This window comes from Pseudopodoces humilis, chromosome 28 (genome assembly GCF_049639895.1).
Source record: "Pseudopodoces humilis isolate 2021_Gansu_Grassland_sample_001 chromosome 28, ASM4963989v1, whole genome shotgun sequence".
Classification (NCBI taxonomy): Eukaryota; Metazoa; Chordata; class Aves; order Passeriformes; family Paridae; genus Pseudopodoces; species Pseudopodoces humilis.
This window is the reverse complement of record NC_142227.1, coordinates 2061294-2082084: the sequence shown is the minus strand read 5'-3', so window position 1 is coordinate 2082084 and position 20791 is coordinate 2061294. Positions and strand designations below refer to the sequence as shown.

The 20791-nt window shown below is 62.5% G+C and overlaps 2 protein-coding genes across 2 annotated transcripts; both read left to right on the top strand.

Moving 5' to 3' along the window:
- The first annotated feature begins 352 nt into the window (after positions 1-352).
- Positions 353-12241, top strand: SLC5A5 (solute carrier family 5 member 5). Its single transcript, XM_005531260.2, has 14 exons — positions 353-471; positions 1290-1355; positions 1984-2035; positions 2116-2183; positions 2903-3057; positions 3583-3723; positions 4580-4709; positions 5516-5604; positions 5693-5805; positions 6780-6850; positions 7974-8060; positions 10227-10432; positions 10778-10881; positions 12042-12241. The coding sequence occupies exons 1-14, from the start codon at positions 382-384 to the stop codon at positions 12239-12241; spliced, it is 1572 nt and encodes a 523-aa protein (XP_005531317.2). The 5' UTR covers positions 353-381.
- Positions 12242-13305: 1064 nt separating this feature from the next.
- Positions 13306-20530, top strand: CCDC124 (coiled-coil domain containing 124). Its single transcript, XM_005531259.3, has 5 exons — positions 13306-13425; positions 15067-15237; positions 17153-17339; positions 18052-18166; positions 20122-20530. Exons 2-5 carry the CDS (start codon positions 15079-15081, stop codon positions 20324-20326), a joined length of 666 nt encoding a protein of 221 aa, XP_005531316.1. The 5' UTR covers positions 13306-13425; positions 15067-15078; the 3' UTR covers positions 20327-20530.
- The last annotated feature ends 261 nt before the right edge of the window (positions 20531-20791 follow it).

Here is a 20791-nt window from a genome sequence, read left to right as displayed (position 1 = left end):
CTGCTTTCCCCTCGGCGCTCCCGCTCCAAGGAATTTTCCCTCCCTCGGGTTAACCCCTCTCCAAACCCTCGCCCTCCGCAGGTGCCCGGTTTTGGGGGGGTTCTCGAAGCCACCATGCAGGGACCCCGCGAGGCGCGGGACCTCACCTTCAGCCCGTGGGATTACGGGGTGTTCGCGCTGATGCTGCTCATCTCCACGGCCATCGGGCTCTTCCACGGGCTGGCCAAAGGCGGCCAGAAAACCTCGGAGGATTTTTTCACGGGCGGCCGCAGGATGTCGGCGCTGCCCGTGGGGCTCTCGCTGTCCGCCAGTTTCATGTCGGCCGTCCAGGTTTTGGGGGTGCCGGCCGAGGCTTTCCGCTACGGGGCCAAATTCCTCTGGATGTGCGGGGCGCAGCTCATCAACAGCGCGCTCACGGCGCAGCTCTTCCTGCCCGTCTTCTACCGCCTGGGGCTCACCAGCACCTACGAGGTGGGCGAGGAGGGGGCGCGGGTCTTGGGGGGGTCCCCAAGAGGCGTCGCCGCCCCCCCCGCTGCAGGGTGGGCACGGCGGAGTGAGGGACCCCCCCCCCCCAGTTCTGCGGGGTGCGGAGGCTGCTGCTCCTGTGCCGGGGTTCTGGGGGGTCACTGTGTCCTCCCCCCCAGCCCCGTGGGACCCTGTCCTGGGGTGCTGGGGGGGTCACTGAGTCCTTCCCAGCCCCGTGGGACCCTGTCCTGGGGTGCTGGGGGGTCACTGAGTTCCCCCCAAGACCCGCGGAACCCTCCCCTGGGGTGCTGGGGGGTCACTGTGTCCTCCCCCCAACCCCGTTCCTCCTGTCCCGGGGTGCTGGGGGGTCACTGTCCGCCCCCAACCCCTCGGGACCCTGCCCAGGGGTGCTGGGGGGGTCACTGTGTCCTCCCCCAGACCCGCGGGACCTCGATCCTCTTGTCCTGGGGTGCTGGGGGGCTCACCGTGTCCCCCCCAGCCCCACAGGACCCCGCTCCCCCTGTCCCGAGGTTTTTTGGGGTCACTGAGACCCCGCCAGCTCCACAGGACCCCGGTACCCCTGTCCCGAGGTTTTTTTGGGGTCACCGTGTCCCCCCCAGCCCCGCGGGGTGCGGACCCCAGCCCCGGCTGTTGTGGGGTCGGTGCCAGCCCCTCTCACCCCCTGCCCGGGGTTTTGGGGGGGGGATCCGTGCTGTGGGGACCCCCCTCACCCTGCCCGGGGTTCTGGGGGGTCACCGCTGTCACCCCCCCGTTGAGGGGTCACTCGGGGCTGTCCCCAGCGCGCTCCTTTGTCCTTGTCGCAGTACCTGGAGCGGCGCTTCAGCCGGAGCGTGAGGCTGTGCGGGACCGTGCAGTACGTGCTGGCCACGGTGCGTGTCGGGGGCTTGGGGACAGCGGGGGACAGCGGGGGACATCGGGGGGACATCGGGGGATATCGCGGGGACACCTCGGGGATATCCTGGGGACACCGCGGGGACATCGCGGGGACACTTCGGGGACACTTCGGGGACACCTCGGGGACACTTCGGGGACACCGCGGGGAGCCCGGAGCGGCGCTGCCCCGTGTTTTGCCTGGCTCGCAGCGAGCGGAGCGCGGCGGGAGCGCTGCTTGCCGTGAAAACCGCCGTGTTTGCTCAGCGCTGTCACCCCCGCCGTGTCACCCCCTCTGATCCCCCCTGTGTCACCCCCGCCGTGCCCCCCCCGCCGTGTCACCCCCTCTGATCCCCCCTGTGTCACCCCCGCCGTGTCACCCCCGCGGTGTCACCCCCCCTGTGTCACCCCCTCTGACCCCCCCGTGTCACCCCCTGACCCCACCTGTGTCACCCCCACCGTGTCACCCCCGCTGACCCCCGCCGTGTCACCCCGCCGTGTCACCCCCACCGTGTCACCCCCGCGGTGTCACCCCCGCGGTGTCACCCCCTCTGACCCCGCCCGTGCCCCCCCCCCGGTGTACCCCCCGCGGTGTCCCCCCCTCTGACCCCCCTGTGTCCCCCCCAGATGCTCTACACCGGGATCGTCATCTACGCGCCCGCCCTGATCCTAAACCAAGGTGTGCTGGCTCTGGGGGGCCGCTCCCGTCCCTGTCCCCCCCCCCTCAGGTGACAATTCCCAGCTTTCCTTCTCCTCCAGTCACCGGGCTGGACATTTGGGCGTCGCTGCTGTCCACGGGGGTCATCTGCACCTTCTACACCGCCCTGGTGAGTGCGGGAGGGATGGGGGGTCCTGGGGGTGTCCCCGGGGGGGTTCCGGAGTGTCCCGGGTGTCCTGGGGTGTCCCGGTGTGTCTCGGGTGTCCCGAGGTGTCCCGGGGGGTGTTCTGGGAGTGTTCCGGGATGTCCCGGGACGTCTCACGGTGTCCTGGGGGTGTCTCGAGGTGCCCCAGGCGTCCCGGGGGATGTCCCGAGGTGTTCCGGGTGTCCCGAGGGTGTCCCGGGGTGTCCCGGGGGTGTCCAGGGGAATGTCCCGGGGTGTCCCGATGTGTCCCGGGTGATGTCCCGGGGTAAACCCGGGGGTGTCTCACGGTGTCCCGGGGGATGTTCCGAGGTGTCCCGAGTGTCCCGGGGGATGTCCCGGGTGTCCTGGTGTGTCCCGGGAGATGTCCCGGGGTATCCCGGGTGATGTCCCTGGTGTGTCCCGGGAGATGTCCCGGAGTGTCCCGGGTGTCCCGGGTGATGTCCCAGGATGTCCCGGGTGTCCCGGGGGATGTCCCGGTGTGTCCCAGGATGTCCCGGGGGATGTCCCAGGGTATCCCGGGTGTCCCGGGTGATGTCCCGGGGGATGTCTCAGGGTATCCTGGGTGTCCCGAGGTGTCCCGGGTGATGTTCCGAGGTGTCCCGGGTGTCCCGGTGTGTCCCAGGGGATGTCCCGGGTGATGTCCCGGGTGTCCCCGCGCTCACCCCCGGCTCGCTGTGCCTCAGGGCGGGATGAAGGCTGTCATCTGGACCGACGTGTTCCAGGTGTTCGTGATGCTCTCGGGTTTTGCGGCCGTGGCCATCCGCGGGGTGCTGCTGGTGGGGGGCCCCGCCGAGGTGCTGAGCATCGCCGCCAACGGCTCCAGGGTCAACTTCGCCGAGTGAGACCCTCCCCCAGCCCCGCGGGACCCCCCGGGCCTGCCCCGGGGTGCTGGGGGGTCACTGTGTCCCCCCCGGGCCCTCTGCCCCTGCTCCGGGGGTCACTGTGTCCCCCAAACCCGCCGTGTTCGGACCCCTCTCACCCCTGCCCTGGCTTTTGGGGTCACTCCCACCCCCTCCCCAGTTCTGGGGTCACTCCCGGACCCTCTCCCCCTGTCTGGGATCACCCCCAGCCCCTCTCCCCCAGTTCTGGGGTCACCCCCAGCCCCTCTCCCCCGGTCCTGGGGGTCACTCCCGGACCCTCTCCCCCTGTCTGGGGTCACCTCCATCCCCTCTCCCCCTGTCTGGGGTCACCTCCATCCCCTCTCCCCCTGTCTGGGGTCACCTCCATCCCCTCTCCCCCTGTCTGGGGTCACCTCCATCCCCTCTCCCCCTGTCTGGGGTCACCTCCATCCCCTCTCCCCCTGTCTGGGGTCACCCCCAGCCGCTCTCCCCCGGCTCTGGGGTCACCCTCAGCCCCTCCCCAGTTTCAGCCCGGACCCCCGGAGCCGCTACACGGTGTGGACGTTCCTGCTGGGCGGGAGCCTGCTCTGGCTCTCCATGTACGGCGTGAACCAGGCCCAGGTGCAGCGCTACGTGGCCTGCAGGACCGAGAGGGAGGCCAAGATGTGAGTCCGGGGCTGCTCGGGGTCCCCGGGAAGGGCTGGATGCCGGAAAATGTCCGGGTCGGGGGCTCGCAGCGCTCAGGGGATGCGCTGGGCGAGGCTCTGTCCTCTGTCGGTGTCCTTGTGTGGCTCCAGCGCCCTGCAAGGACCTGGCGCAGCCTCTGCAAGGACCTTGGACTGACCTGAAACCCCCACACGGACCCTGCAAGGACCTTGGACTGACCTGAAACCCCCACACGGACCCTGCAAGGACCTTGGACTGACCTGAAACCCCCACACGGACCCTGCAAGGACCTTGGACTGACCTGAAACCCCCACACGGACCCTGCAAGGACCCTGCACTGACTGGACATCTCCAAACGGACTCTGCAAGGACCTTGGACTGACTGGACACCCCCACACGGACCCTGGACTGACCGGACAACCCCAAACGGATCCTGCAAGGACCCTGCACTGACCTGAAACCCCCACACGGACCCTGCAAGGACCTTGGACTGACCGGACAACCCCACACGGGCTCTGCAAGGACCTTGGACTGACCTGAAACCCCTGCCCAGACCCTACACAAATCCTGCAAGGACCTCGCACCCCTTTATGGACCCTGAACTCACCTGAAACCCTGCCCAGACCCTGCAAGGACCCTGCCCAGACCCTACACAGACCCTGCAAGGACCTCGCAGCCCTTTCCGACCCCCGAACCCACCTGACCCCTCTGCAAGGACCCGACACCGCCCCTACACGGGCCGAGCCCCCCTTTACCCCCCTGCAGGGACCCTGGCTGAGCTCCGCATGGAGCCTCAGGGTCCTGGCGCGCCCTGCCAGGACCTGGCAGGTCCCTGTGACCCCGCTGACCCCGCAGGGCTCTGCTGGTCAATCAAGCGGGGCTGTTCTGCATCGTGGCCAGCGCGGTGGCCTGCGGGCTCGTCATGTTCGCGATCTATCGCGACTGTGACCCGCTCCTGGCCGGAGCCATCGCCGCCCCCGACCAGGTACGGCCCCCCCGGAACCCCCCCGGAACCCCCCGGAACCCCCCCGGGCCGCAGAGGGGTCCCGGTCCGCTCAGGGACCCCCGGGGTTGTGGGTAAGAGGGGGTTCAGGGGGTTTTTGGGGTCCTGATCCCTTCCAGGACCTCCCAGGGTTGTGGGTAAGAGGGGGTTCAGGGGGTTTTTGGGGTCCTGATCCCTTCCAGGACCTCCCAGGGTTGTGGGTAAGAGGGGGTTCAGGGGGTTTTTGGGGTCCTGATCCCTTCCAGGACCTCCCAGGGTTGTGGGTAAGAGGGGGTTCAGGGGGTTTTTGGGGTCCTGATCCCTTCCAGGACCTCTCAAATAGTGGGGTCACATCCAGGGTTGGGGTCTTTTGGGATTCTGATCCCTTCCAGGACCCTCCGGGAGCACAGAGGGGGGTTTGGGGTCTCTTGGGGTCCCACAGGATCCTGATCCTCTGCAGGAGCCCCCAGGGTTGTTGGTAAAAAGGGGTTTGGGGTCTCTCGGGGTCCTGATCCCTTCCAGGACCTCCCAGGGGCACAGAGGGGGGTTTGGGGGTCTCCGGGGGTCCTGTCCCTTCCAAGACCCCTCGATCAGAGGGTTCTCGGGGGTTTTTGGGGTCCCCTGAGATCCTGCCCCACCCCATCACCCCCAAAACAAAGGGACTGGAGTTTGGGGGTTTTTGGGGTCCCCTGAGGTCGTGCCCCATTCCATCACCCCCAAAACAATGGGACTGGAGTTTGGGGGTTTTTGGGGGAGTTTGGGGGGGTTCCAGGGGTTTTTTGGGGTCCCGTGACCCCCCGGCCCCGCAGTACATGCCCTACCTGGTGCTGGACATCTTCGAGGGCACGCCGGGGGTGCCGGGGCTGTTCCTGGCCTGCGCCTACAGCGGGACCCTCAGGTGAGGAGGGGTCCCCACCCCGCGGGGCAGGGGGGTGTCACCGCCCCGACCCCCCCCGGGGGGGCTGACGGGGTCACCCCGCGCCCAGCACGGCCTCCACCTCCATCAACGCCATGGCCGCCGTCACCGTCGAGGACCTGGTGAAGCCGCGGCTGCCGGCGCTGTCCCCACGGAGCCTGACGCTCATCTCCAAGGGGCTCTGTGAGTGCCGGAGGTGGGGGGCACCCCAAAGGGGGTGTGGGACCCCAAAGGGAGTGTGGGACCCCAAAGGGATGTGGGACCCCAAAGGAATGTGGGACCCCAAAGGGGATGTGGGACCCCAAAGGGGTGTGGGACCCCAAAGGGGATGTGGGACCCCAAAGGGGGTGTGGGACCCCAAAGGGATGTGGGACCCCAAAGGGGGTGTGGGACCCCAAAGGGATGTGGGACCCCAAAGGGGGTGTGGGACCCCAAAGGGATGTGGGACCCCAAAGGGGGTGTGGGACCCCAAAGGGATGTGGGACCCCAAAGGGGGTGTGGGACCCCAAAGGGATGTGGGACCCCAAAGGGGGTGTGGGACCCCAAAGGGATGTGGGACCCCAAAGGGATGTGGGACCCCAAAGGGATGTGGGATCCAAAAGGGGGTGTGGGATCCAAAAGGGGGTGTGGGACCCCAGAGGGATGTGGGACCCCAAAGGGGGTGTGGGACCCCGAAGGGATGTGGGACCCCAAAGGGATGTGGGACCCCAAAGGGATGTGGGATCCAAAAGGGGGTGTGGGACCCCAAAGGGATGTGGGACCCCAAAGGGATGGGGACCCCAAAGGGATGTGGGACCCCAGAGGGGGTGTGGGACCCCAAAGGGGGTGTGGGACCCCAAAGGGATGTGGGATCCAAAAGGGGGTGTGAGATCCCAAAGGGATGTGGGACCCCAAAGGGGGTGTGGGACCCCAAAGGGATGTGGGATCCAAAAGGGATGTGGGACCCCAAAGGGATGTGGGACCCCAAAGGGGATGTGGGATCCCAAAGGGATGTGGGACCCCAAAGGGATGTGGGATCCAAAAGGGGGTGTGAGATCCCAAAGGGGATGTGGGACCCCAAAGGGATGTGGGACCCCAAAGGGGATGTGGGACCCCAAAGGGGGTGTGGGACCCCAAAGGGGTGTGGGACCCCAAAGGGATGTCCCATATTCCCACAGCTCTCATCTACGGCACCTCGTGCATCACCGTGGCCGCTCTGTCCTCGCTGCTGGGAGGGGGGGTCCTGCAGGTGAGAGCCCCCCGAGACCCCAAATCCCCTCCCTAGGCTGCTGCTGCCCCCAAAAACCCCAAATAACGCCAAAATAACCCCAAAATAACCCCAAAATAACCCCAAAATAACCCCCAAATAACCCCAAATAACCCAAAATAACCCCAAAATAACCCCAAAATAACCCAAAAAAAACCCCAAATAACCCCAAAAACCCCAAATAACCTCAAAATAACCCAAAATAACCCAAAATAACCCCAAAATAACCCAAAATAACCCAAACCCCCCTGGGTGTCAGTGCCCGTCCAAGCGGGGACACAGAGGGGACACAGAGGGGACACAGAGGGGACACGGCCACGCTCTGGTGGCACCCGGAGAGCCCTCGAGGAGGGGAATTGGGGCAGAGCCAGGAACCTCCTGGAGCTCTCCCTGACCCCAAAACCCCGCTAAAAACACAAAGAAAACCCTTAAAAACGCCCAAAAAACCCCAAAACCCCGCCCTGGGTGTCAGTGCCCATCCAAGCGGGGACAAAGAGGGGACACAGAGGGGACACGGCCACGCTCTGGAGAGCCCTCGAGGATGTTTGGGGCAGTGACAGGAACCTCCTGGAGCTCTCCCTGACCCCAAAAATCCCCTACAAACCCCCAAAACCCCGCTAAAAATCCAAATAAAACCCAAATAAACCCCAAAAAAACCCCAAGAAACCCCAAAACCCCCCCTGGGTGTCAGTGCCCGTCCAAGCGGGGACACAGAGGGGACACAGAGGGGACACAGAGGGGACACGGCCACGCTCTGGTGGCACCCGGAGAACCCTCGAGGAGGGGAATTGGGGTAGAGCCAGGAACCTCCTGGAGCTCTCCCTGACCCCAAAAATCCCCTAAAAACCAAAAAACCCCGCTAAAACCCCCAAAAAAACCCAAATAAACCCCAAAACCCCCCCCGGGTGTCAGTGCCCGTCCAAGCGGGGACACAGAGGGGACACAGAGGGGACATGGCCACGCTCTGGTGGCACCCGGAGAACCCTCGAGGAGGGGAATTGGGGTAGAGCCAGGAACCTCCTGGAGCTCTCCCTGACCCCAGAAATCCCCTACAAACCCCCCAAACGCTGTTAAAAACCCCAAATAAACCCCAAATCCCGGCCAGGGCTCGTTCACGGTCATGGGGGTGATCAGCGGGCCCCTGCTGGGCGCCTTCGTCCTGGGGATGTTCCTGCCCCGCTGCGGCACCGCCGTGAGAGCGGGCTTGGGGTGCGGGGTGCGGGGTTGGGGTGAGGGGTTTGGGGTGAGGGGTGCGGGGTTTGGGGTTTGGGGTTTGGGGGTGGGGGGGGCGGGGTGGGGGGTGTGGGGTTTGGGGTGCGGGGTGAGGGGTTTGGGGTTTGGGGTGCGGGGTGCGGGGTTGGGGTGCGGGGGTTGGGGTAAGGGGTGCGGGGGTTGGTGTAAGGGGTTTGGGGTGCGGGGTGCGGGGTTGGGGTGCGGGGGTTGGGGTAAGGGGTGCGGGGGTTGGTGTAAGGGGTTTGGGGTGCAGGGTGCGGGGTGCGGGTTTTGGGGTGCGGGGTTTGGGGTGCGGGGTGCGGGGTGCGGGGTGAGGGGTTTGGGGTTTGGGGTGCGGGGTTTGGGGTGCGGGGTGCGGGGTTGGGGTGAGGGGTTTGGGGTGCGGGGTGCGGGGTGCGGGGTGCGGGGTTTGGGGTTGGGTTTGGGGTTTGGGGTGCGGGGTACGGGGTTTGGGGTTGGGTTTGGGGTGCGGGGTACGGGGTTTGGGGTTGGGTTTGGGGTGCGGGGTTTGGGGTGAGGGGTGCGGGGTTTGGGGTTGGGTTTGGGGTGCGGGGTGCGGGGTGCGGGGTTTGGGGTGAGGGGTGAGGGGTTTGGGGTGAGGGGTTTGGGGTGCGGGGGGTGCGGGGTGAGGGGTTTGGGGTTTGGGGTTTGGGGTGCGGGGGTTGGGTTTGGGTTTGGGGTGCGGGGTGCGGGGTGGGGTTGGGTTTGGGGTTGGGTTTGGGGTGCGGGGTTTGGGGGCTTTGGGGTTGGGTTTGGGGTGCGGGGTGCGGGGTGAGGGGTTTGGGGTTGAGGTTGGGTTTGGGGTTTGGGGTTTGGGGTGAGGGATTTGGGTTTGGGGTGCGGGATGCGGGATGAGGGGTTTGGGATTGGGATTGAGGTTGGGTTTGGGGTTTGGGGCGTGGGGTTTGGGGTTTGGGGTTTGGGGTGCGGGGTTTGGGGTTGGGTTTGGGGTTGGGGTTTGGGATTGGGGTTTGGGGTGTGGGGGGCGGGGGTTTGGGGTTTGGGGTTTGGGGTTTGGGGTGCGGGGTTGGGGGTTGGGTTTGGGGTTGGGGGTTTGGGGTGAGGGATTTGGGTTTGGGGTTGGGGATGCAGGATGAGGGGTTTGGGATTGGGATTGAGGTTGGGTTTGGGGTTTGGGTGCGTTTGGGTGAGGGGTTTGGGGTGCGGGGTTTGAGGTTGGGTTTGGGGTTTGGGGTTTGGGTCGGGTTTGGGGTGAGGGATTTGGGTTTGGGGTTGGGGATGCGGGATGAGGGGTTTGGGATTGGGATTGAGGTTGGGTTTGGGGTTTGGGGTTTGGGATTGGGGTTTGGGATTTGGGGTTGGGGTTGGATTTGGGTTTGGGGTTTGGGGTTGGGGTTGGATTTGGGTTTGGGATTTGGGTTTGGGATTGAGGTTGGGGATTGGGGTTTGGGGTTGGGGATTGGGGTTTGGGTTTGGGGTTGGGTTTGGGGTTTGGGGTTTGGGGGGTTTGGGATTTGGGATTTCGGGAATTTGGGGAGGGGGTTTGGGGTCCTGCTGTTCTGCAGCACAGCTGGGAGCGGGGGGCCGGAGGGGATTTGGGGCCGGGGAGGATTCTGGGGAGGGGAATTTTGGGATTTTGAGGATTTTGGGGATTTTTGGGATTTTGGGAACAGGAGGATTTTGGGGCGGGGGGTTCTGCCATCCAGCACAGCCACGGGGATATTTGGGGTTTTTGTGGGGGGTGTCCACAGCCCCTCCATGCCCTGCTGACCCCTCTGTCCCTGTCCCTGTCCCTGTCCCTGTCCCCATCCCTGTCCCCGTGTCCCTGTCCCTGTCCCTGTCCCCATCCCTGTCCCCGTGTCCCTGTCCCTGTCCCTGTCCCCATCCCTGTCCCTGTCCCATCCCTGTCCCTGTCCCTGTCCCCATCCCTGTCCCTGTCCCTGTCACTGTCCCCATCCCTGTCCCTGTCCCATCCCTGTCCCTGTCCCTGTCCCTGTCCCTGTCACTGTCCCCATCCCTGTCCCTGTCCCTGTCACTGTCCCCATCCCTGTCCCCGTGTCCCTGTCCCTGTCCCTGTCCCCATCCCTGTCCCCGTGTCCCTGTCCCCGTCCCTGTCCCCGTGTCCCTGTCCCTGTCCCTGTCCCCGTCCCTGTCCCTGTCCCAGGGGGTGCTGGCGGGTCTGGCCCTGGGCCTGTCGCTGTCCCTGTGGGTGGCCGTTGGTGCCACCCTGTACCCGCCCAGCGCGGCCACCATGGGGGTGCTGCCAACCTCGGGGGCGCTGTGTCCCCCCCGCAACGTCACCAGCGCCACCAGTGTCACCAGTGTCACCAGCGCCACCCACGGCACCGCCCTGGCCCCGGAGCCGCTGCGGTGAGCGGGGTGGGGACAGCGGGGATGGCCCTGTCCCCTTGGGCTGGCACCTCCCTGTCCCTGTCCCCTGTGATGTCACACCGCTGTCCCCGCTGGCTGTGACATCACAAACCAAAGTCCCTGTTGACTGTGACGTCACACCCCCGTCCCCGCTGGCTGTGACGTCACACCTCTGTCCCTGTTTGTTATGACATCACACCGCTGTCCCCATGCCCTGTGACGTCACGCAGTGTCCCCTCTCCCGTGACGTCACACGGTGTCCCCCCGTTCCCTGTGACGTCATGCAGTGTCCCCTCTCCCGTGACGTCACGCGGTGTCCCCGTGCCACCCCCGCTGTCCCCACAGCCCGGCTGTCCTGGTTGAGCTGTACTCCGTGTCCTACCTGTACTACGGAGCCCTGGGGACCCTGGGCACGCTGGGGACAGGCGTCCTGCTCAGCCTCCTGCCAGGTGACACTCGCCCTGTCACCCTGTCACCCTGACATATCACCCTGTCACCCTGACACCCTGACACTGTCACCCTGTCACCCTGACATGTCACCCTGACACCCTGACATGTCACCCTGACACCCTGACACCCTGACACTGTCACCCTGTCACCCTGACATGTCACCCTGACACCCTGACACTGTCACCCTGTCACCCTGACACTGTCACCCTGACACCCTGACACTGTCACCCTGTCACCCTGACATGTCACCCTGACACCCTGACATGTCACCCTGACACCCTGACACCCTGACACTGTCACCCTGTCACCCTGACATGTCACCCTGACACCCTGACACTGTCACCCTGTCACCCTGACACTGTCACCCTGACACCCTGACACTGTCACCCTGACACCCTGACACCCTGACACTGTCACCCTGACACCCTGACACTGTCACCCTGTCACCCTGACATGTCACCCTGTCACCCTGACACTGTCACCCTGTCACCCTGACACTGTCACCCTGACACCCTGACACCCTGACACTGTCACCCTGACACTGTCACCCTGACACCCTGACACCCTGACACCCTGTCATTGTCACCCTGTCACCCTGTTCACCCTGACACTGTCACCCTGACACCCTGACACCCTGTCATTGTCACCCTGTCACCCTGTTCACCCTGTCATTGTCACCCTGTCATTGTCACCTTGTCACCTTGTCACCCTGTCATTGTCACCCTGTCACTGTCACCCTGTCACCATCACCTTGTCATTGTCACCGTCACCCTGTCACCCGTCCCTGCCACTCTATCACCCCTCCCTGTCACCCTTCTCTGCCACCCTTCTCTGTCACCCTATTCCTGTCACCTATCCCTGTCATCCTGTCCTTGTCACCCTGTCCCTGTCACCTCCCACCATCCTGTCACCCATCCCTGTCCCCCTGTCCTGTCCCCCTGTCCTGTCACCTGTCCCCCTGTCATGTCACCATGTCCTTGTCCCCCTGTTGTGTCACCATGTCCCTGTCCCCCTGTTGTGTCACCTGTCCCCCTGTCCTGTCACCTGTCCCTGTCCCCCTGTCCTGTCACCTGTCCCCCTGTCGTGTCACCTGTCCCTGTCCCCCTGTCATGTCACCTGTCCCTGTCCCCCTGTGGTGTCACCTGTCCCCTCCCAGCAGGGCAGAGCCGCTGTCCCCAGGGCGTGCTGTGGTGGGACATCGTCAGGGCCCCGGCTGTCCCCAAGGGTGACAACACCCGCGGGGACCGGGCCCTGGACACGGCCACCGTCACCCGGGAGCTGCTGGAGCGGCCGGACGGGGAGGGGACACCCCGGTGTGACCCCCCCGAGGGTGGCACTGTCACCGAGAGCGACGTGTAGGGGACACGGGGACAGTGGGGACAGCGGGGTGGGGACACGGGGACAGCGGGGTGGGGACATGGGGCTGGCCCAAATAAAGGAGCTGCTGGTCCTGGATGGAGCCTGTCCTTGAGGGGACAGGGAGGGGACATTGGGGGGACATTGAGGGGGACAGGGAGGGGACATTGAGGGGGACATTGAGGGGGACACGGCCGCTGTCCCTCAGGTGACATGTCTGGAATGGGGAGGGGTCATGGACAGGCGTGGGGGGAATTTGGGAATCAAGACCTGGCCTGGTGAGCCCCGCCCACCCAGGTGACAATGCTGTCACCCGCCGGTGACAAAGGGCCACGCCCACCCAGGTGACAATGCTGTCACCCGCCGGTGACAAAGGGCCACGCCCACCCAGGTGACAATGCTGTCACCCGCCGGTGACAAAGGGCCACGCCCACCCAGGTGACAATAACGACTCCCACAGGTGACAAAGGCCACGTCCCTCTAAGCCACGCCCACCCAGGTGACAATGCTGACACCCGCAGGTGACAAAGGGCCACGCCCACCCGGGTGACAATGCTGTCACCCGCAGGTGACAAGGGGCCACGCCCACCCAGGTGACAATGCTGTCACCCGCAGGTGACAAAGGGCCACGCCCACCCGGGTGACAATAACGACTCCCGCAGGTGACAAAGGGCCACGCCCCTTTAAGCCACGCCCACCCAGGTGACAATGCTGACACCCGCAGGTGACAAGGGGCCACGCCCACCCAGGTGACAATGCTGTCACCCGCAGGTGACAAAGGGCCACGCCCACCCGGGTGACAATAACGACTCCCGCAGGTGACAAAGGGCCACGCCCCTTTAAGCCACGCCCACCGCCTGACAGCGACCCCGCCCACTCCCCTCAGGAGCAGCTCAGGGCGCCGCCATCTTTGAACCGGGCAGAGCCGCCGCCGCCGGGCATTGCGCGGGTTCCCGGCGGGTTCCCGGATTTTTTCCACCGCGCCGCCCTGAGCGGGGATCCCCGCCCGTCCCGCCGCTCCTTCCTCTCCCTCCGCCGCCGCTCCCGCGAGGAAGAGGCAAAGTCGTATTGGGTCATGCCCTCAACAAAGATGGCGGCGGCGCGCCCTGCCCTCCCCCGCCATTGAGATGGCGACGGCGCGCGGTGATGACGCGCAAAGGGCGCGACGGGCGGGGCGGCGGGGCCCGGTAGGAGCGGGGCCGGTTCGGGGCCGGGCGGGGCTGAGGGCGCGGGACGGGCCCGGGCCCCGAGTGAGGGCAAGAGGGGGCACCGGAGGCGGCGGGGACACCGGGGGAGGCCGGGGGGAATGGGCCAGGCCTGGGGGTCCCTTTTGGACCCCCCTCAGGTGAGGCCCTGCCCGCATCCCGCTCCTTGGGAAGGCTCGGAGGGCGGGAAAAGGGATTTTAGGAAGGGTCAAAGTGCGAGAAAAGGGATTTTAGGAAGGGTCAAAATGCGGGAAAAGGGATTTTAGGACGGCTCCGAGGATGTTCCAAACAGGAGGAAGGATTTAATCCATCCCAGGTTGGGAAAACCTCGGGAATGAAGCAGCCCGGCCTTATTTAATTACATTAAAAATTACCTGCCATTAAAATCAAAGATTCAATCCCAAAGCTGCGATTTTTTTTCCCCGGTGTTTGGTTGATTTTAAAGCTCCCGTTTTCCTTGGATTTGACTTTTCCCACCCTGGATATCAATCCCAGCCCGTTTTTTGGGGCTGTTTATCCAAATTAAAGGCGTTTCTCCCCTCCCTGTGGATCCCCCTGGATCGGGATAGAGGCTCCTCAATCCCGTTTTTTCCTGGATCCGGGTTTTTTTTTGATTTCCAGGCGCCTTTTCCATGGGGTGGGAGGCTGGAATTTGGCCTGGGAGGGGTGCAGATTCCTTTGGGATCAGCCAGGATCTGGAAACTGAGGAAATCTGGGGGATTTATCCCGATCTGAGCTTGGGATAAATCAGGTGGGGTGAGCCCGGTTTTTCCCCCTCTGCAGTGCTGGGTTTTGGGGACTTTCACTCCCCCAGCCCCACCAAATCCCCAAAATCTGGGAAAGGGTCTGGAGAATTCCTGAAGGAAACTGGGAAGGGGCTGGAGAATTCCTGAGGGAGCTGGGAAAAGGCTGGAGAATTCCTGAGGGAAACTGGGAAAGGGCTGGAGAATTCCTGAGGGAAACTGGGAAAGGGCTGGAGAATTCCTGAAGGAAACTGGGAAAGGGCTGGAGAATTCCTGAGGGAAACTGGGAAAGGGCTGGAGAATTCCTGAGGGAAACTGGGAAAGGGCTGGAGAATTCCTGAGGGAAACTGGGAAAGGGCTGGAGAATTCCTGAGGGAAACTGGGAAAGGGCTGGAGAATTCCTGAAGGAAACTGGGAAAGGGCTGGAGAATTCCTGAGGGAAACTGGGAAAGGGCTGGAGAATTCCTGAAGAAAACTGGGAAAGGGCTGGAGAATTCCTGAGGGAAACTGGGAAAGGGCTGGAGAATTCCTGAGGGAAACTGGGAAAGGTCTGGAGAATTCCTGAGGGAGCTGAGGAAAGGCTGGAGAATTCCTAAGGGGCTGGAGAATTCCTAAGGGGCTGGAGAATTCCTGAAGGAGCTGGGAAAGGGCTGCAGAATTCCCAGGAGGAGGCTGTAAAATTCCCGAGGGAGCAAGGAAAGCAAACCTCAGCAAAGCTCGGAATCCCCATCCCCGCGGATTCCCAACGATCCCAGCTCCGAACCAGCCCCAAACCCGGCTCTGTAATGAAACAAACCCCCAGATTTTAGGGGGGGGGAAAAAAACCCCCAAAAAAAAACCATCCCGGAGCAACGTTTTTTTTTCCCCTGCGGTTTTCCAGAGGATTTGAGGGATGCCCAAGAAATTCCAGGGGGAGAACAGCAAGTCGGCGGCGGCGCGCGCCCGCAGGGCCGAGGCCAAGGCGGCGGCGGAGGCGCGGCGGCAGCAGGAGCTGGAGGATGAGCTCTGGAAGGACGAGGACAAACACGTCCTGAGGAAGGAGCAGAGGAAGGTGGGAATTGCCAGAATCCCGGGAAAACGGGAGAGGGGAAGGGTTTGGGATGAGAGGGGGAAAACCCCTGGGAATGAGGGAGAGGAAGGAAAAGCTCTGGGAATGAGAGGAGGGAGGAAAGCTGGGAGTGAGGGAGAGGAGAGGGAGAAGTCTGGGAATGAGGAGAGGAGAAGGTTTGGGAAGGGGAGGAGGAGCAGAGGAAGTTGGGAATTGCCAAAATCCCGGGAAAACTGAGAGGGAAAGGGTTTGGGATGAGAGGGGGAGGAAAGCTGGGAATGAGGGGAGAGGAGGGAAAAGCTCTGGGAATGAGAGGAGGGAGGAAAGCTGGGAGTGAGGGAGAGGAGAGGGAGAAGTCTGGGAATGAGGAGAGGAAAAAGTCTGGGGATGAGGAGGAAAAGGTTTGGGAAGAGGAGGAGGAAGAACCCTGGGAATGAGGGAAAGAAGGGAAAACTCTGGGAATGAGAGAAGAATCCTGGGAATGAGGGAGAGGAGAGGGAGAAGTCTGGGAATGAGGAGAGGAGAAGGTTTGGGAAGGGGAGGAGGAGCAGCCTTGGGATGAGAAGGGGAGACCCCTGGGAATGAGGGAAAGGAGGAAAGACCCATGGGAATGAGAGGAAGGACATCCATGGATCCATCCATCCATCCATGGATCCCTCCATGGATCCCTCCATGGATCCCTCCATGAATCCATCCATGAATCCCTCCATGGATCCATCAATCCCTCCATGAATCCCTCCATGAATCCATGAATCCCTCCATGAATCCCTCCATGGATCCCTCCATGGATCCCTCCATGGATCCATGGATCCCTCCATGAATCCATCCATGGATCCCTCCATGGATCCATCCATGGATCCCTCCATGGATCCCTCCATGAATCCCTCCATGAATCCCACCATGAATCCATCCATGGATCCCTCCATGGATCCCTCCATGAATCCATCCATGGATCCCTCCATGAATCCATCAATCCCTCCATGAATCCCTCCATGAATCCATGAATCCCTCCATGAATCCCTCCATGGATCCCTCCATGGATCCCTCCATGGATCCATGGATCCCTCCATGAATCCATCCATGGATCCCTCCATGGATCCCTCCATGAATCCATCCATGGATCCCTCCATGAATCCATGGATTCCTCCATGAATCCATCCATGGATCCCTCCATGGATCCCTCCATGGATCCATGGATTCCTCCATGAATCCCTCCATGGATCCCTCCATGAATCCCTCCATGGATCCCTCCATGAATCCCTCCATGGATCCCTCCATGAATCCCTCCATGGATCCCTCCATGAATCCATCCATGGATCCCTCCATGAATCCATGAATCCATCCATGAATCCCTCCATGGATCCATCAATCCCTCCATGAATCCCTCCATGAATCCCTCCATGGATCCCTCCATGGATCCATCAATCCCTCCATGGATCCCTCCATGAATCCATGGATTCCTCCATGAATCCATCCATGGATCCCTCCATGGATCCCTCCATGAATCCATGAATCCATCCATGAATCCCTCCATGAATCCATGGATCCCTCCATGAATCTCTCCATCAATCCCTCCATGGATCCCTCCATGAATCTCTCCATCAATCCCTCCATGGATCCATCAGTCCCTCCATGAATCCCTCCATGAATCTCTCCATCAATCCCTCCATGGATCCATCAATCCCTCCATGGATCCCTCCATGAATCCCTCCATGAATCCCTCCATGGATCCCTCCATGAATCCATCAATCCCTCCATGGATCCCTCCATGAATCCCTCCATGAATCCCTCCATGGATCCCTCCATGAATCCATCAATCCCTCCATGGATCCCTCCCTCCCTCCCTCCCCGGGTCCCCCCACACCCCCCAACCCCCCCGGAACCGCCCTGACCCCTCCGGATCGGCGGGAATTCCCAGGAGGAGCGGGAGAAGCGGCGGCTGGAGCAGCTGGAGCGCCGCAAGGAGCTGCAGCGCCTGCTGGAGGAGGAGGATTCCAAGCTGAAAGGGAAAACTCCCAAGCAGGGAAATCCCGGGAAAATCACCCGGGCGCAGATCGAGGAGAACGTCCGGAAGGAGCAGCAGCAGAAGGAAAACGCCGACGGAGGTTCGGGAATTCCCTGGGAATTCTGGGATGGGGATGGGGGGAGCCGCCGTTTTTCCGGGAGAAAGTTTGGGAATGGCTGAGGGCGGTTTGGGATTCCCATTCCGTGGAATTCTACCGTCCCCCCCCCAAAAAAAAAAATATCCCGGATGTGGCGCTTTGGGGTGGGGTTTGATCCCAAAGCTCGTCTCCAACGTTGGAATTCCGTAGAATTCCATGATTTTTCCCGTGTTCACATTTTTCCCAATCTCACGTTTCCCTTTCCGGAGGAAAAACCCGATTTTTTTTTTTTAAGAAAAAAACAGGAATTTTCCAGAGGAAAAACGGAGGTTTTTTTTTAGAGGAAAAGCGGAGTTTTCCAGAGGGAAAATTCCAGAGGGAAACCGGAGGTTTTTAGAAGAAAAAAAAAAAATTGGAATTTTCCAAAAGGAAAAAAAAAAAAAAAAAAAAAAAGGAGTTTTCCAGGGTGGAAAAAACCAGAAATTTTTAGAGGGAAAAACATTTTGAAAATTCCAGAGGAAAAAATGGAATTTTTTAGAGGAAAACCGGAGGCTTTTAGAGGGAAAAACTGAGTTTTTTTTCAGAGGGGTAAAAATTGACTTTTCCAGAGGGGAAAACCGGGTTTTTTGAGATTTCCCAGCGGGATAATCGAGTTTTCCCGAGGGAATTCCCCTCTCCGGGAGGGATCTGCCAGCATTCCCGTTTTTCCCGGCAGCGGAGAAGGAGAAATCCCACCTGGAATTGCCCCTGGAGGAGAACCTGAACCGGCGGCTGCCCGAGGAGGGCGCGGTGGAGGCGCGGAGCATCGAGGACGCCATCGCCGCCCTCAGGTATGGAATTCCCATGGAATTCCCCATGGAATTCCCCATGGATCATCCCGGAGACCTCTGGCCTTTGGATCCCGGCGGGGAAATCCCGGGATTTGGGGAGGAAGGGGTGGCGTGTCCTGGAATTCCCGGGGGGATTGCTGTGGGATTGGGGTGGCCAGGAAATCCCTGGGGCCGTTCCCGTTGGGATTGGGGCCGTTCCCGATGGGATTGGGGCCGTTCCCGTTGGGATTGGGGCCGTTCCCGTTGGGATTGGGGCCGTTCCCGTTGGGATTGGGGCCGTTCCCGTTGGGATTGGGGCCGTTCCCGATGGGATTGGGGCCGTTCCCGTTGGGATTGGGGCCGTTCCCGATGGGATTGGGGCCGTTCCCGATGGGATTGGGGCCGTTCCCGTTGGGATTGGGGCCGTTCCCGATGGGATTGGGGCCGTTCCCGATGGGATTGGGGCCGTTCCCGTTGGGATCAGGAAATCCCTGGTGCCGTTCCCGTTGGGATTGGGGCCGTTCCCGTTGGGATTGGGGCCGTTCCCGATGGGATTGGGGCCGTTCCCTTTGGGATTGGGGCCGTTCCCGATGGGATTGGGGCCGTTCCCGATGGGATTGGGGCCGTTCCCGTTGGGATTGGGGCCGTTCCCGTTGGGATTGGGGCCGTTCCCGTTGGGATTGGGGCCGTTCCCGATGGGATTGGGGCCGTTCCCGATGGGATTGGGGCCGTTCCCGATGGGATTGGGGCCGTTCCCGTTGGGATTGGGGCCGTTCCCGTTGGGATTGGGGCCGTTCCCGATGGGATTGGGGCCGTTCCCGTTGGGATCAGGAAATCCCTGGTGCCGTTCCCGTTGGGATTGGAGCCGTTCCCATTGGGATTGGGGCCGTTCCCGTTGGGATTGGGGCCGTTCCCGATGGGATTGAGGCCGTTCCCGTTGGGATTGGGGCCGTTCCCGTTGGGATTGGGGCCGTTCCTGTTGGGATTGGGGCCGTTCCCGTTGGGATTGGGGCCGTTCCCTTTGGGATTGGGGCCGTTCCCGATGGGATTGGGGCCTTTCCCGATGGGATTGGGGCCGTTCCCTTTGGGATTGGGGCTGTTCCCGATGGGATTGGGGCTGTTCCCGATGGGATTGGGGCTGTTCCCGTTGGGATTGGGGCCGTTCCCGATGGGATTGGGGCCGTTCCCGTTGGGATCAGGAAATCCCTGGTGCTGTTCCCGTTGGGATTGGGGCCATTTCCTTCGCCACTGTGTCCCCATGCCCTTGGGCCAGTGTCCATCTCTGTCCCCGTGTCCGTCCCTGTCCCTGTGTCCCCGTGTCCCCACAGCGTGTCCCCATGTCCGCACAGCGTGTCCCCATGTCCATCCCATGTCCCCACAGCGTGTCCCCATGTCCCCACAGCGTGTCTTAGCCCCAGGAGTGTCACCCCCAGCGCCGGCTCTGCTCCCACCTGTGTCCCCATGTCCATCCTGTGTCCCCACAGCGTGTCCCCATGTCCATCCCATGTCCCCATGTCCATCCCATGTCCCCATGTCCCCACCGCGTGTCCCCATGTCCATCCTGTGTCCCCACAGCGTGTCCCCATGTCCATCCCATGTCCCCACTGCGTGTCCCCTTGTCCATCCTGTGTCCCCACAGCGTGTCCCCATGTCCATCCCATGTCCCCATGTCCCCACAGCGTGTCCCCATGTCCCCACAGCGTGTCCCAGCCCCAGGAGCGTCACCCCGAGCGCCGGCTCCGCTCCCACCTGTGTCCCCACAGTGTGTCCCCATGTCCCCACAGTGTGTCCCCATGTCCATCCCATGTCCCCATGTCCCCACTGCATGTCCCCATGTCCATCCTGTGTCCCCACAGCGTGTCCCCATGTCCATCCCATGTCCCCATGTCCCCACAGCGTGTCCCCATGTCCATCCCATGTCCCCATGTCCCCACAGCGTGTCCCCATGTCCATCCCATGTCCCCATGTCCCCACAGCGTGTCCCAGCCCCAGGAGCGTCACCCCGAGCGCCGGCTCCGCGCCGCCTTCGCCGCCTTCGAGGAGCTGCAGCTGCCGCGCCTCAAACGGGACAATCCCAACATGCGGCTGAGCCAGCTCCGGCAGCTCCTGAAGAAAGAGTGGATGAAATCCCCGGAGAACCCCATGAACCAGCGGCACAAGGCCTACAACAGCCACAAATAGGACTGCAGCATTCCCGGACTGGGATTCTCCCGGGAAAATCCTCCCGGGAAAGTTCTCCCCGCGGGATTCGCTTCTTTTTCCTCTCTCTCTCTCTCTCTCTCTCTCTCCCTCTGTCTCTTTTTCTCTCTCCGTGGATTTCTCGAGGTCGGACTGATGGCGCCTTCTCCTCCCCCAAATTCCCTGGAAAAAGCAGCTCCCAGCAGCTCCTTGGTGTTCCCTCCGTGGAATTCTGGAGCCGCCACGTGGGAAACGCTCCCGGGGCGTGATCCCGAAATGATTCCAGAGCGGGATCTCCCTCGGGTATCCCTGGTGCCGTTTCCTTTGGGACTGGGGTATCCCTGAAATCCCTTGGGATTGGGATATCCCTGAAATCCCTTGGGATTGGGATATCCCTGAAATCCCTTGGGATTGGGATATCCCTGAAATCCCTTGGGATTGGGATCTCCCTGGTGCCATTTCCTTTGG

What these genes read in the sequence shown, in the direction of transcription:
- SLC5A5 (XM_005531260.2), top strand. Translation starts at nt 382, where the DNA reads ATGTGCGGGGCGCAGCTCATCAACAGCGCGCTCACGGCGCAGCTCTTC. An exon ending in CGCCCTGATCCTAAACCAAG is followed by an intron (nt 2,036 to 2,115) that starts GTGTGCTGGCTC and finishes CTTCTCCTCCAG; the next exon opens with TCACCGGGCTGGACATTTGG. An exon ending in GCACCTTCTACACCGCCCTG is followed by an intron (nt 2,184 to 2,902) that starts GTGAGTGCGGGA and finishes GCTGTGCCTCAG; the next exon opens with GGCGGGATGAAGGCTGTCAT.
- CCDC124 (XM_005531259.3), top strand. Translation starts at nt 15,079, where the DNA reads ATGCCCAAGAAATTCCAGGGGGAGAACAGCAAGTCGGCGGCGGCGCGC. An exon ending in TGAGGAAGGAGCAGAGGAAG is followed by an intron (nt 15,238 to 17,152) that starts GTGGGAATTGCC and finishes GGGAATTCCCAG; the next exon opens with GAGGAGCGGGAGAAGCGGCG. An exon ending in GACGCCATCGCCGCCCTCAG is followed by an intron (nt 18,167 to 20,121) that starts GTATGGAATTCC and finishes ATGTCCCCACAG; the next exon opens with CGTGTCCCAGCCCCAGGAGC.